This window comes from Mixophyes fleayi, chromosome 6, assembly GCF_038048845.1.
Source record: "Mixophyes fleayi isolate aMixFle1 chromosome 6, aMixFle1.hap1, whole genome shotgun sequence".
NCBI classification, from domain to species: domain Eukaryota; kingdom Metazoa; phylum Chordata; class Amphibia; order Anura; family Limnodynastidae; genus Mixophyes; species Mixophyes fleayi.
Genome location: NC_134407.1, coordinates 56,609,517 through 56,624,248, shown reverse-complemented (window position 1 = coordinate 56,624,248; position 14,732 = coordinate 56,609,517). Strand labels below are relative to the sequence as shown.

Genomic DNA, 14,732 nt, shown 5'->3' with positions numbered 1-14,732 from the left:
AAAGCAACAGTTGGTAGCACTGAAGTAACAGAAGGAAGCTGAATCCACGCGAAGAGTTAATGGCTAGAGACTGTACAGCAGCAGATAAACGACAACGGTGGTAAGCTGGAACCAGGAACTAGGAAAGTGTTGGAATGCCAATTTTTTGAAAGTGGGAGGTGACTTTATAGTCAGCAGAGGGAGCTAATTGGTGAATGAAGTCAGGTGCTCAGAATAGGCAGTATGTAGCAAAATGTCTCACCCAAGATGGCAGCTTCCAGTGCAGACACAAGTCACGCTTGTCTCAGGATTGGGAATGCTGCATTCTGAAAGGAGGGTGATGCACGATGATATGATGCCATGGAGTGGCGTAAACAGGGCTAAGACCCCGATTCATAACGCTCCCACTCCTGTCTCCAAGACTTCTCCCATGCTGCAACCCAGCAGCATTGGAGAAGTCTTGAAGTCTAGCTTTGTCCTACCAGACATTCCCCCAACCTATCTGTCAGATGATCTCTTAAAACTCATCTCTTCATGCTTGCCTATCCTACTTCCTCCTAGACTCACTTGCTCACTCCCTCAACCTCCTCCATCCACCAGATTCATTAAAGTAAAGTTGCTAAAAGTTAAAAAGAGAAAGAAAAAAATAGCACCATGCTGAGGTCAGGGGAAATCCCCATTACAAATATGACTGTACTGCTGCTAAGAACTCATTTGAGACGAGAGCTCTTAGTGTGCTTGTACCAAGTCATCCCATATGGTTTCATTTTAAATGGTGTGTTTGTGTTTTATTTACATTTTTCAGTGCACTACAAGTCCACCAAGCCTTGGGTGCCAGGGCATGTTCACCAAGTGCCAGCATGCCTTAGCAGTCACAGGCATGCTGGCACATGTAACACATTAACTGTGACCAAGGCATGCTGGGACCTGTAGGCTACCACAGACAAAATGGCAACTTAAATATTAAATCTTTCTTTTACTAAATTTCCTACACCCACAATACCAGGGGTGTGGGAAGAGCCCTAGTTCCCATTTTTGTTATATGGGTCCAATACCCCTCAGGAATACATGCTCTGGTAAGACATAGTGCTACAAAAAAGTGCTTTTTGCGCATATGCGTTGGACTTACATCCAACTCTACATGGGCCCCTTAGTGTGCTGTCAATCACTAGCCATCATGTTCTACATTTTAGGCACTCAACTGTGTTTATATATTGCAAATTAATTGGCTATACTGTTGTAAGCAATTTTGATAGCACTTTCCTACTCAAGGTCAAGTATTTGAAGTTTTAATTAATTGGCAAGTTTGACTGAATCTAATTGCAGTACACTGTATATGGCTCAGCCTGTTGAATAAACAAGGAGGAATCATGATCAACTATTTGTTCTACATATTTTTCCTGTACCCGATTTTTCTGATCATGAAGTACTCTGTCTGCACTTATTTAAAGTTATACATATTAGTTGGTTCAGTTGCAATAGTGACTGTATACAAAAATCTAAGGTGTCAGGTCGCCAAGCTATAGACAACACTAGACGCGCTATTGACCTCGTACACTCTATTAATACCACTAAATGTCCATCTCTGATTATGGCGCTAGATGCTGAAAAAGCATTTGACCGAATTTCTTGGCCTTTTATGTCTAGGGTCTTGAGGTCAATGGGCTTCTCTGGTAAATTTTTAGATGGGCTACTAGCTTTATACCAATCACCCAGGGCAACAGTGGTGGCCAATGGGGTCTCATCCTCCCCCTTTTCAATCTCCAACGGAACAAGGCAAGGTTGCCCCCTCTCACCTTTAATTTTTGCCCTTCTAATTGAACCCTTAGCTGCAAAGATACGATCTAATAAGGCTATTCAAGGAATTAAAACAGGGAAATCTGAACACAAAATATCATTGTATGCAGACGATGTTCTCCTGACTCTCTTGGACCCTGCAGTCTCTCTGCCCCCCCTCCTTGCAGATATCAACATGTACAGCATCATTTCAGGATACAAAATAAATCCTCAAAAACAGAAATTCTTGATTTTTTTCTAACAGGCAAAACTAGATCTTCCCTCTCTCTTCAATTCCCCTTCAAATGGCATCAAAAAAAGATTAAATATTTAGGCATTCACGTCACTAAGCAATACAATCAACTTTTTCAAGCCAATTACCCAAAATTACTCTCCCAGATTAAATCTGATCTTGAAGCTTGGAACCAGCACTTTATTTCATGGATAGGACGTATCAATTCAGTTAAAATGAACATCTTGCCTAGACTACTATATCTTTATCAAGCCTTGCCAATACGCATTCCCCCATACGTTTTCAAATTTTTACAGCACTACACATCGCAATTTATATGGGGCAAAAAACGCCCAAGAGTCCGCCTTCTTGTCCTGCAGAGGTCGGCACGGGGTGGTGGCTTAGGGGTACCCAATTTTAGGCAGTATTATTTAGCAGCGCAACTTGCCCAATGTGTGTTATGGAATTCTCCTAGTTCCTCCAGGGTCTGGGTCTCGATCGAAGCAGAAAGCTTGGGTATCTCTTCCTCATCCTCTCTCCTGTGGCTCTCTCGCACCAGTCATCCACGATCCGTTTCTCATCACCCGATTGTAGCCCACTCGTTATCTATCTGGGATCGAGCAAATGTGAAATTTAACCTTGCTCCTACTCCCAGTCCGGTCATCCCACTTTTTGATAACCCCAAATTTCCACCAGGGTGTATAACTTCATCCTTTGAACACTGGAAACGAAAAGACATACGCTATCTCAACGATATCACCAAAGTCACTTAATTTTCTTCATTTGATGATTTAAAAGCAAAACTTAATATTCCAAACACATATTTCTTCCAATACCTACAAGTAAGAAATTTTCATTCTACCAACAAATTAACTCTAGGTCGTAGACCGTTGACCTTTTTCGAAGCGCTTTCGCTCCGGCGATCTTCTACCAAAGGTCTCATTTCCTTACTATACTGGGAACTTAAAGTCCCTGATTCGAACAACTGAGATTCTCATGAGAGGGGTTGGGAGAGAGACTTGGGGGAAACGCTAGACAATGAAGACTGGGAGGAAATTAGAACTAACACAGCCTCCAGTTCAATTTGTGTTAAATTAAAAGAAAATGCTTATAAACTTCTTTATCGCTGGTATTTGGTTCCAACCAAATTACAAAAAATCTTCCCAGATTCATCTAGCACATGTTGGAGAGGTTGTGGCGCAGAGGGGTCCTTCCTCCATATCTGGTGGCAGTGTCCCAGACTTGCCCCATTTTGGACGGAACTTCGGGACTTCGCCTCACAGCTACTGCAGATTGACATCCCGTTTTCTCCCGGGTTTTTCCTTCTCCCTCTCGGAATTCCATCGGCCACTAAACATCAAATGAAAATGTTTCGCCACATAATCTCCGCTGCCCTATGCCAGATTGCTACGGACTGGAAGCAGCCCAATGCTCCAACTTTACAGACGATTATCAGTAGGATTTGGTACGTTTATCAGATGGAATACATGACATGCATAATCCGTAATACCTCTAAGACATTCACTAAGGTTTGGGCGCCGTGGACCTCATACTTCCAAATCCAAACCCCTTTTGTCATGTGATTCTACAGCATCACTCCATCTGGATCCTTTCTTCCCTTCCCTGTTCCATCTCTCCCATCTCTTCTTTTTCTTCTCCCATATTCCACCACACTGTTTCCTCCATCTTACTCTTAGGCGGCCCGCCACGCCGCCACTCCCCCCCACCCCTTTACTCTTCTCAGTCTTATTTCTCTTTCTAAAATAGTTGCTTTCTTGAAAAAATTGGGTCAACATTCTTATTAATACTCTTTTCTAACAAGACACTGTATGTTTTAATGCATATGTATTTTTCAGATGGTTTTTTTTAACACAGTGTTGTATAGAATGCTACTTTTGGTTGACCCTTGCAAAAATAAAATCTTTAAAAAAAAAAAAAAAATCTAAGGTGTCCCTATTTATTTATTTATAGACATTTCATGATTAGATCACCATTAATATTATTAGTTCTGCATTTCTTATTTACTAGTATTAACCCTCCTACTAATGCCACATCGTAACGGTTACAGATTGAATCCGACCGGCTGTGAAAATCTGACAGGCGGTTTTTCACACTTTAATCTGATTAAGGTGACAGGAACTGGTGGCGCTTAAAAATGAAAAAAAGACCAGCAGAAAATCCAAAGCCTATAAGAAGATGAAGTCATGGAGCAAATCTTAGTATATTAATTCAGAAGTGGACAAAATTATACAAAAATTAAATATATTTTGTAATACAGTTACACAGGTCATGGCATCTTGTGAAGTTTGACCATCATACAAAAGTGTAACTGCAATGAAGTTATATAATGCTATAAAAATGCACTGCCCTCCACATTTACTGCATGTATTACCTACAGTGTATGCATTTTAGTTTATTTTAACACTACATGTATAAAAAAAGGACATTATGAAAACCAAGATAATGGTTTTTTTATACATTTTTTTTGTAACTTCCTGAATATATAAAATCTGAAAGACGAGCCATGAACTAGATTATCACTGAAAACCTCCCCCGTGAAGTACTTAAATATAAATCAAAACATAAACACTATTACAATATACTATGAGTGTACTTACTTAAGCAACAGCAAGTGTGTACTGCAGCATGTTTGGGGGAAAACAAGTTTAATCAACACACAATACATGTTTTCATACAGACTTGAATACAATTGGTAACTGGAGACGCTCCAGTGAAAATGTAATACACAGTTCTCTGTTCCCCATTAGTCCCTCTGGGTCCTAAGTGTTTTGGGAACAAATCTGCCCTGTTTCTCAGCACTACAACACAAAGTACTATAGAATGAAGGAGAGGGATGTTTGTACTGTTTGAAAAGCTGAACCTAGACAAAATTAGTTAGGAAATTACATTGCTGTGCTAAGAATATAAGGATATAGAGGATACAACACAGCTCTAGGCTGTGTTGTTAGCTCTATCTATGACTTGTAAGTTAGCCTGACAGATCAGATGTCAAGCAAAATTGCTGTTTTATTTAGTCAAATAAAAAAAGTAAAAGCTTAACCAATGGTATACAAAATAGTGTAAGGAAATACTAAACATTCTTAAAGACAATTAAACTGTAACTGAAACACAGTAGAGGCACAAAGTACCTTATGCCTCAGTGATGTCACTAATTCCTAGTGAATTTGTAGACTGTAAGCATATGACTATTGGATATATGTATAGTGATTCCAAAAATGGTTCTCCAGTGGACTGAGGAGAGATGAGAGAAGCAACATCATTGTACTAAGTATCATTCATGTCTATGAGAATAATCACTCATCATCCAGAGTAATGTGAAGTAGCATTTGTGCACAAGTGGGACTATTTCTTATAGGGATCAATGATCTCTACTGCCACTGCTTAGGTATCTTGGAATAAAATTATATGCAGTAGAGGTGGATGCCATTAACCTAACTGTTTTAGTTCCATTTGTGCTGTATATCTACATTTTTATATGTCTATTAATGCTGTATCCGCCCTTTGACATAGTATTAGCAATCATCACCAAGTATTCACAAGGAAAAATGACTACATAATACCAGATGCGTATGCCTTAGTGGGCAGGGATATGTAATAGCTAACACTGGGTAGAACAATGTAATCTATGGTTAGGGTGAGGAGGCGATTCTGAAAAGCTCCTGAAAACATTTTGTTATTAGGCAATCAGCATGTATCTAGAAACTTTTGCCTTTGCCTTAGATTCTAATCATCCAAACCAAGCAACGAAATCAATGTGATTGCAAAAATTGCATTGCACATTTTAGCTTGCTATGGAGAATTTAATGGTGTGTGAAACAGCTGTAATGTCTAGTCGTCAGTTTATAGCATGCCCAAGGGCCCAGACATCAGCATCAATATTACATGTGCTCTGTTAATATTCTTTTGCCCATTTCTCTCCCTTTTGATTAAGCATTGCATCATTTGTAAAAGAGCAACAGACTGCTTGAGACCGTCACAAAATATCAGCTATGCCCTGACTAATAGGATAAGGATTTGTGTTAGTTGTGTGGGCTTGTTCAAGGTATGATTTATGGTAGTTGGCATACATCTCTGTGTGCGAACTCTAACGTACTTTCTTCTCCTCATGGGTATTTCAGACCACAAAGTACAGGTTGCTTTACTGAGGTTTTTCAGAAATTGGTAACATATTTCAAATTCAAAAGTTTCAACAATGGTATAATTCTCTCTCCTGCGCTCTTTGGTTCACCAAATCTATGCATAAGTCTGTAACTTTGTCTGTGGGAACCATCTATTATATAACTGTCAATCTTGTGCAATGCAGTGATCATATGCATATTGAAAGCGCAGCATTTTGGAACCCCAACAACCAAAGGCTTTTGGCATTCTGTTTCTTGTGTGTTCCAGTGTTATGCATATGCAGTGGTAAGTTTACAGCTGTTTTCAGTTAAGTGTTCATTGTCTAACCCTGTCTTTGTACTGACTGGGTCAAAGTTCTAATAGTAATTCCTTAACCCAAGACAGTTCCATTCCAGTCTAATAAAAGTGTTTTATGATATGAACAACTGCCCACCGTGAGAATAACTTTTACTTACTATATATTTTAAGGGAGATCATACACATACTTAATGAAAGGAAATTTGGATTAAGAACATATTAATGACACCAACCAAGCTTGGAGACTCAAACTAATTTTCATAGGTGAAATAACACTGTACACCAGTGGTTGCCAAACTGTGTGCCGTGGCTCCCTGGGGTGACGCAGCGATCTCAAAGGGGTGCCTCGGCCAGGGCCGTTTGTAGGCAAGGAAATGGATAAACTGTGGATCAGCATTATGTTTATCAAAAAAAATTGATACAGAATGGCTCTCGATTTTATTTTTGATATTTCTGATATGTTCTTGTACACGTACTTTCAATGAACATTTTTTTTTTTTAATGTATTTGAGGCCACAGGAACATTCCAGGAGGTAGATCACAGATGTCAAGCAATTCATCAAGCGTTTGATTTCAAAGTTTCTACTATTGTCATGATTATGATTCTTGAAGAATTCATATATTTACATATACTACAATGATTACATCTTATTGACCCCTTTAAGTCAAACATAGTCTATGCTTTCAACTAGGATTGCTTTTCAAGCCCTAAAAGTGTTGGTTTCGCTTTAGTATGTGGGAGTATATACATACAGAAACAACATTACATTTCTATTTGTGTGGGGTTCTTTTACTATTCAATTAAAATAATACAACAGTCAGTGACACAACATTAGAACCGCCTGCCTAATATTGTGTAAGTCCCTCTCGTGTCTCCAAAACAGCTGAAGGTGTTCTGTGGTATCTGGCACCAAGACTATAGCAGCAAGTCCTTTAAATCCTGTAAGTTGTGGGCCTCTATGGCTCAGACTTGTTTTTCAGCACATCCCACAGATGCTCGTGTCAAAGTAACATCCACATGAACGCCAGTAACCAACGTTTCCCAGCAGAACATTGCCCAGAGCACCACACTGCCTCCGCCGATTTGCCTTCTTTCCATAGTATATCCTAGTGACATTTACCCAGGTAAACAACACAAACGCACCCAGCTATCCACATGATGTAAAAGAAGACGTGATTCATCTGACCAGGCCACCTTCTTCCATTGCTCCATAATCAAATTCTGACGCTCACGTGCCCATTGTAGGTGCTTTCGTAGTGGACAGGGGTCAGCATGGGCACTCTAACCGGTCTGTGGCAAGCTAGCCCCACACGCATCAAGCTGCGATGCACTGTGTGTACTGACACCTTTCTATCATACCCAGCATTAACTTGATGAGGACTGCCATATCCTTACGCTGTCAGCATTAAAATAAGGTTAAAGTTTAGCTTGATGTTTATGGTTAGTTTTTTTGCAAAATGTGTGTAGCCCAAAATGCAAAAGTAAGGCCTCAATTTTGCAGTCGTGATTTTACACTTATGTTTGGGCTGCAAAACTGTGGCCTACTCTCAACTAACCTCAATAGGCCTGATTCATTAAGGCATGCACACTGAGCACAATGTGCATTTGTTTCAGAACGCACATAATTCAGTTCTGTACACACCAGAATTCACCAGAGAACAGATCTGAAGACACGTGTGCTGATGAATTCATCCAATACCTATGTGGAATATAAATTTGCAAAAGAATGCACAGAAAAAAAAATCAATTAATGTCACCTGTTAATAAGGCATTAATAACAAAATAGTGAAAAAAGAGCTTTTTTTTATTACTTCCCCACCATGTATTACATTTATTTAACATTTATTATGATGTTGTTAATGTCTACTGAACATAAAATACAGTTTACAGTTGCTCCTGACAGCAAACACATGTTATAGCATGCATAAGCGACTGTTATCACTAGTAATTAGTACTTAGACTAGCCCTGTAGCTGGAGCAAGAGATACAACTTAGAGATGCCCAGAGCTTGAATATGATGCTGCTGCATGTGCTTGAGTTTGGCACTCCCTTACTGTGCATTGACTACGGCCAACACCCCTTCCCTGCCCTGTTCCCTCCCTGAATTCATAGGCTGTTGTCAGTGTCCTTTGCGTGTGAAGAGGAATTGAATGTGGCTGAGAGAGTGAGAGAGTGATTTTGTGCATGATACACACAAAATTGCCGGTGTCTTTAAGCTGGTATATTATGAAATAATAACTTGCTATATAATTCTACAGAAAACATGTTTAGTCATTGGGTCACAGCAAAAAACTTTTTTTTAATGCTATTTTATTTTAATGCAAGTGAATCAAGTTAGGTATTTCCAAAGAGGTTCTTCCAAAGCCATAACATTCCTAATCATGAGTTTAGAGGCAGTTTCTATTTTACTGTGGATGGTTCGGAATAACGTTCAGCTTTGCTTCAAAGCTCTCAAAAAGCCATTATTAACGCATTCTTGGAATTGTTTGTCAAATCTGATGCTTGCACAACGTTCTTCATATACAAGTGTAATTTGACAGGTGGTGAAGCAAGGGTGCAGATATATCCACATAATATCTTGGGAAAACCATTATATATACTTTTTGCAAACAGCAACCTATCATCTGTATTAGACAAGACAGCACATTTAGCATATGCACGATCCAAGATTACATGTAATAAAAAAGAATAAAAATTAGAAGAGCAGGAAGCACAATGGAACGGAAAGAATTTCTCTACAGGCAGCATCTGGAGCCCAGATAAGTATTACATCTAAACTACTAGACATCAATGCTACAATTGGTATTTTCAGCAAAATTACAATACCAAAAATCTACAAAAAAAATAATTTTGAGCAAACTAGATCAATGAGCATTAATCAGATTAATATTGTAAATAAATATTAATTTGTTTTTTCATTTTAAAACTTTTCCTAGCTCATTCAGGACATCCATAATTAAATACATGTAAAATCAAAACATGTGTAATGAAAATAGACATCTACTGTACCACTAAAATGCAAATAAGAGCTAAATTAGAAAAGACTGGAAGATCCTCAAGACATTAAGTCCTCTTCTGAAATTAATTTGTTATGTTTTTATGTATAACATTTCCCATGCCTCTTCCTCCCATATGTCATTTAATAGTCACACTCAGGGCCGCCAACAGGGTGGTACAGGTGGAACAGCTGTAAGGGGCTCGGGCAGACCCCTCCGTCTTTCCAGGCCCCTAGTCTGTCCGGACCCCCTAGTCTGACTGCCTTGACTCATCATCATCATCATCATCATCACCATTTATTTATATAGCGCCACTAATTCCGCAGCGCTATACAGAGAACTCATTCACATCAGCCCCTGCCCCGTGGGGGTTACAATCTAAATTCCCTAACACACACACACAGACTAGGGTCAATTTGTTAGCAGCCAATTAACCTACCAGTATGTTTTTGGAATGTGGGAGAAAACCGGAGCACCCGGAGGAAACCCACGCAAACACTGGGAGAACATACAAACTCCACACAGATAAGGCCATGGTCGGGAATCGAACTCATGACCCCAGTGCTGTAAGGCAGAAGTGCTAACCACTACGCCACCGTGCATCCCTTCATAATGTGGCAGCTCCCAGTCATTGATAGGCTGGGAGCGTGCACCACAGTGATATAATCATTGTGCGGCACGCTCCCATTCTATCAGTGTCTGTGTCAGCTATGGCACTGTGTCAAGAACATGGCAAATTAATTGAAGGCATGAATTATGATGAGGAAGGGGTCGCATGTAATATGAAGAGGGAGATGGGGCATGTACTGTAAAGAGGGAGGGGGCATGAAATGTGCAGAGGGGGGCATGTATGACGATGAGAGGAGCATGTACGGCCACGAGGGAGGAGGCATTTACGGCGGTGAGGTGGGGGGGAATGTACGGTGAAGAGGGAGCGGGGCATGTAAGGCGAAGAGGGAGGGGGCAACTATCATGAAGAGGGAGAGGGAATGTATGGTGATGGCGATTGTATTCTAGAAGCACATGGAGGGGGATTCGCTGCTCTGACCAATATATATATATATATATATATATATATATATATATATATATATATATATATATATATACATACACACACACACACACACAAGTTAACCCGTGCATGATACTCATGCATTCTAGTTAAATGAAGCTACTTAAGGTGTTAAAAAGGTTCTTGTCATGCATTACTTCCCGACGTAAGCGCCCTTTTTTAACGTGGATTTGTCCACATGTCACCACCTCATCATTCTTCTCCATCACCTCATCCTTCATCTTCATCACCACATCCTTAATCTCCATCGTCTTACTGTTCTAAAACCTCTCAATACACAACGTTTCTGCTAAACACCTTATCGCTGTGCTCAATCAGTCTTCCTTGAAGGGCAGTATTCATAACCTGCACTTTCAAATCACTGCTTCTCCGTACTCGTGAAAATGCGACATACAATTGTCCATGACCAAACACAGGCTCTGGTAAATAAATATCCACACGGTCAAGTGTTTGACCCTGTGACTTGTTAATGGTCATAGCAAATGCCGCCTTCAAAGGGAACTGCCGCCGTCTTAGCTTAAACGGCAGTCCTGTTTTAGTTTGAGCCCTCAACTTGTAAATTTAGCCTTTACTACCCCTCCCACGGGGGGAAGAGGGATGATGGAAGTTAACTGACTTCCCTATTATAATTTTTTTGTCAAATAATGTCAGTATACCAAATTTCAGGATAATTGGAGGAGCCCTTTCTGAGAAAATAGTTTTTTCCACACACGCACACACTAACACACGCCGCTAGGCTTATATATATTTATATATATATATATATATATATATATATATATATATATATATATATATATATATATATATATATATACACATACACATACATACACATATATATATATATATATATATATATATATATATATATATAGTACATATCAGATAATTGTCAAATTATCAAATTATATAAGAAAATTATGTAAGATCATTGTGTTTTGATTATAAATTTGTTATGGGTATGCTGAAAATGATTTGAATCAGTGACTAAAAATGCATCAATTACAACATAGACCACAGACAGAGTGAAATAGCTTCACATAAGTATTTCATATACAGTTCAAAACAAATATCTTTTTCATATACAGCAATAACATTTTGACTATAAAGTAAGATGCTGGAGGTGTCATAAAGCTTATGAAAGCCCAACTGACAATGCGAGGAGTAATTATTTAGCCGTTGAAAAACAAACAAAAAAATGATTGGCAACATTTCCAAACCATAAAAATCGGATGTATTTGTGGTTACATTAAATCCTAGTGGAGACAAGGAGTAGGATAACATATTACATTAATACATTACATAAAAGAAGCCAACAACTGCTTTCAATTATCCACTCCCCTTCCACAATATTGCTGTTTGTCCCATCCTCCTCCTTCTTCCATCAGTGCATAACCCGTCCACGAATCATCTACGTATCTACTGCCCTAAATGTCCCACTGCCTCTCTCCCCTTATCCTTGTACACTTACATCTTTTCATTTCCTCCCCTCCTAGTATTCTCCCCGTTCTAGACAACTGGTCTCTGGTACATCTCCTCATGATACATCTGGGTTCCTGTTAAACTAACTGTGTATGTCACTTTGTTTGTAATATCCACTGTAGCTAATCTCCTTGATAGACTATTATGCCTCTACTTTATAGCAGTGATGTGCTCAGCCCACTGGGCCATCACCTGCTCCTTACTGCTGTTTTGTTAGATTTGTTTGTTATAGCTTGTAACACTTGTTTAACATGCCTGCTGATATGTTATTACATATAGGTGCCTCTTCCTTTGATTAAATATATTGTTAGAACTTATAACTGAGACTAAGGGTAATGAGCGGCCCTATTGAAGGTTAAAGGGCCGCACCATGAAGCCCCCAAAGAAGATCAGGTTGCCCATCACTGTTTTGGAGGAAATCTAAAACATGTATGTTGTTATATAAGGTATACATCTTAATGACTTGCTACCCCATTGTTAATCATATCCTATCAACTGCCTTTTACTTAAGCCAAAATGTATTTTTATTTATCCTGCCCATTGCAGGTCTGCCTGTGTCAATGTACTCTTGCATCAACTGTCTACTTATCTGTATATAAATGTATTGTTACTTGTAAATGAGTGTGGTCAATGGTGTTCTCCTGGATAAATAAAGAATATGATGAACATTTACATATATAACACAGAACCCTTTGCCTCTTACTACACATACCTTACAAAATCTTTATTCCACGCCTTGAAAAGCCAATGCTTTATACATGGACAACAAGGAAGGTACTTTTCAGATGTACCTACACACAATAGTGGCATTTACTTTATGGGCTGAAGAAATATTCAGTCTATCACTTTACTAAGAACTAGTGACTCATGCCTCAGTGACATCACTAGTTCCCAGTGATTTGATTGGGCTGCATTCTCATGAATATTGGTACAGCCCACATACTAACTACCTCCATTGTGTATAGGTAAGAGAAAGACCGTACAAAGAAACTTTAGCAGAGTTTGGATGCACCTTGTTCAGATGAATAAAATCATTTCCTATTCAAAGGAAAAGACTGCCCTCATGATACACATTCTGTATAACTCATAAGAAGTAAAAAGACAAAGCATGAAAATAAAGAAAGAAACTCACTATGTTCATAAGAGTGAGGACGTAGTTCTGCACATGCTCTTTTCCATGGAAACGCACAACCGAGTCATCCACAGCCAGCAGCACCTCAATGTTATAGTCATCCTTCTGAGCATGGCGCTTCTTGCGCTCATTTTCCCACAACCTGTCTCGCATCAAGTCCAGCGCAACAGGAAGATCGCCTACTTCACTCCTTGCAACTGAAAGAAAACAGACACCAGAAGTTGTTTTTGTAAGAAGTAATTATCAGGCAGAGATGTGTACTTTGTCCTGAAGGCGCAATTCAAAAATTGTAGAAGGTCATTGCACCCACATCCCTAAATCTATCTGAAAACAAAATGGCAGCTTAAACACGGGTGGGCTGATCCTGGGCCACAATTAATTGTTACTACCAAGGATAAAAAAAAAAATAATAGCGCAATATTGCACAGCTGTTGGTGAGATACAATACTACTACTACTTTATGTAGAAGAAAAGCATTGTATGCAGATGCCAGAGAGAGAAGTTTAAACATGCTTGGGATAAACACAGGGCTTGCCTAAAATAAGCCATTACTAGGTAAAATGGGTGGACTATATTGACCTATTGAATAGCTGTTTATTCAGCTACATCTGCTGGAAGGCTGTGCCACGAACCTTTACTATTAGAGCTTGAACACACAGGCGTTGAAGAACAACCCTAGTTAAAACATGGACAAAACCTTGTACTTTGTCTCTGCTTTTAACAGACTGCTAGAAACACGCTAAATAAAGATACCCAGCAGCACAGTATTTACACTATTTACATAAATGAGCACTCCCACAGAACTCCACTGTATTTCATGGCGCAATTAACACTTCTAAACCCCATAGGCAACGCTGAAATGTATAGGTTCATTCGCTTACATTAAAGTTGGGACTATAAGAATCAAAGTGTTTTTAAATGGCCTTGAGGACACTTGATAAATGCTTGTGTAATCACACTCATGTAGTTTGTATACAAGAGGAAATAAACATACAAAAACATAAGAGCATAGTCATTTCACATAAGCCATCTGTAGTGTGCAGGTGGTCCTTGGATTTTTCATTCTTTCCTTATTTGAACTACAATAGATCAAGAAATAACACTCTTAGGAACCCCAGTCCAGTATACTGACACACCTATAGGGACACCAGCCCTGTTCTCACCAGCCTGGGGCTGGATTTCACAATGGCTGGGGGCTTGACGCTTATGTTCTCCCTGTTATATTGTAAATCAGCCCAGTCTTGCCCTGGGACCAATAGAGGACTCTTAATTTTTTTTATTTATTTTTTAAAACAGTGCACAGGAAATATTTTGCCTTATTAAAAGTTTAGGACAAGACACTATTTCAGCCAGTGTGAGGGACTCACCTGAAAGCCCGGTGAGTCCCACTGGTGCGCAGTGGCTGCTCCCTGATTGGCCAGGTCGGTGAGCCAATAAGGACTCACTGCTCGGCCGTTTGAATGTTTGGCGTTGCGGCAAGACAATCAGGGCTATTTAAGCCAAGACACATGTCGACGACATCTTGGCACTTTGTCAACGAAGACCAAAGAGAGCAGACATTGCGGGAAAACCAGCGTAAAAAGAAAGAAGACACTGCAAAGAAGAAGACAGATGCTGCG

The 14,732-nt window shown here is 39.4% G+C and overlaps 1 protein-coding gene across 1 annotated transcript in view; it reads right to left on the bottom strand.

Moving 5' to 3' along the window:
* Positions 1–14,732, bottom strand: part of ADAMTS14 (ADAM metallopeptidase with thrombospondin type 1 motif 14) — a 132,684-nt gene that overhangs the window by 75,237 nt on the left and 42,715 nt on the right. Inside the window, exon 4 of the mRNA XM_075215202.1 lies at positions 13,114–13,310. Within this exon, the coding sequence (XP_075071303.1) occupies positions 13,114–13,310 (197 nt within the window). The remainder of the gene's footprint in view (positions 1–13,113; positions 13,311–14,732) is intronic.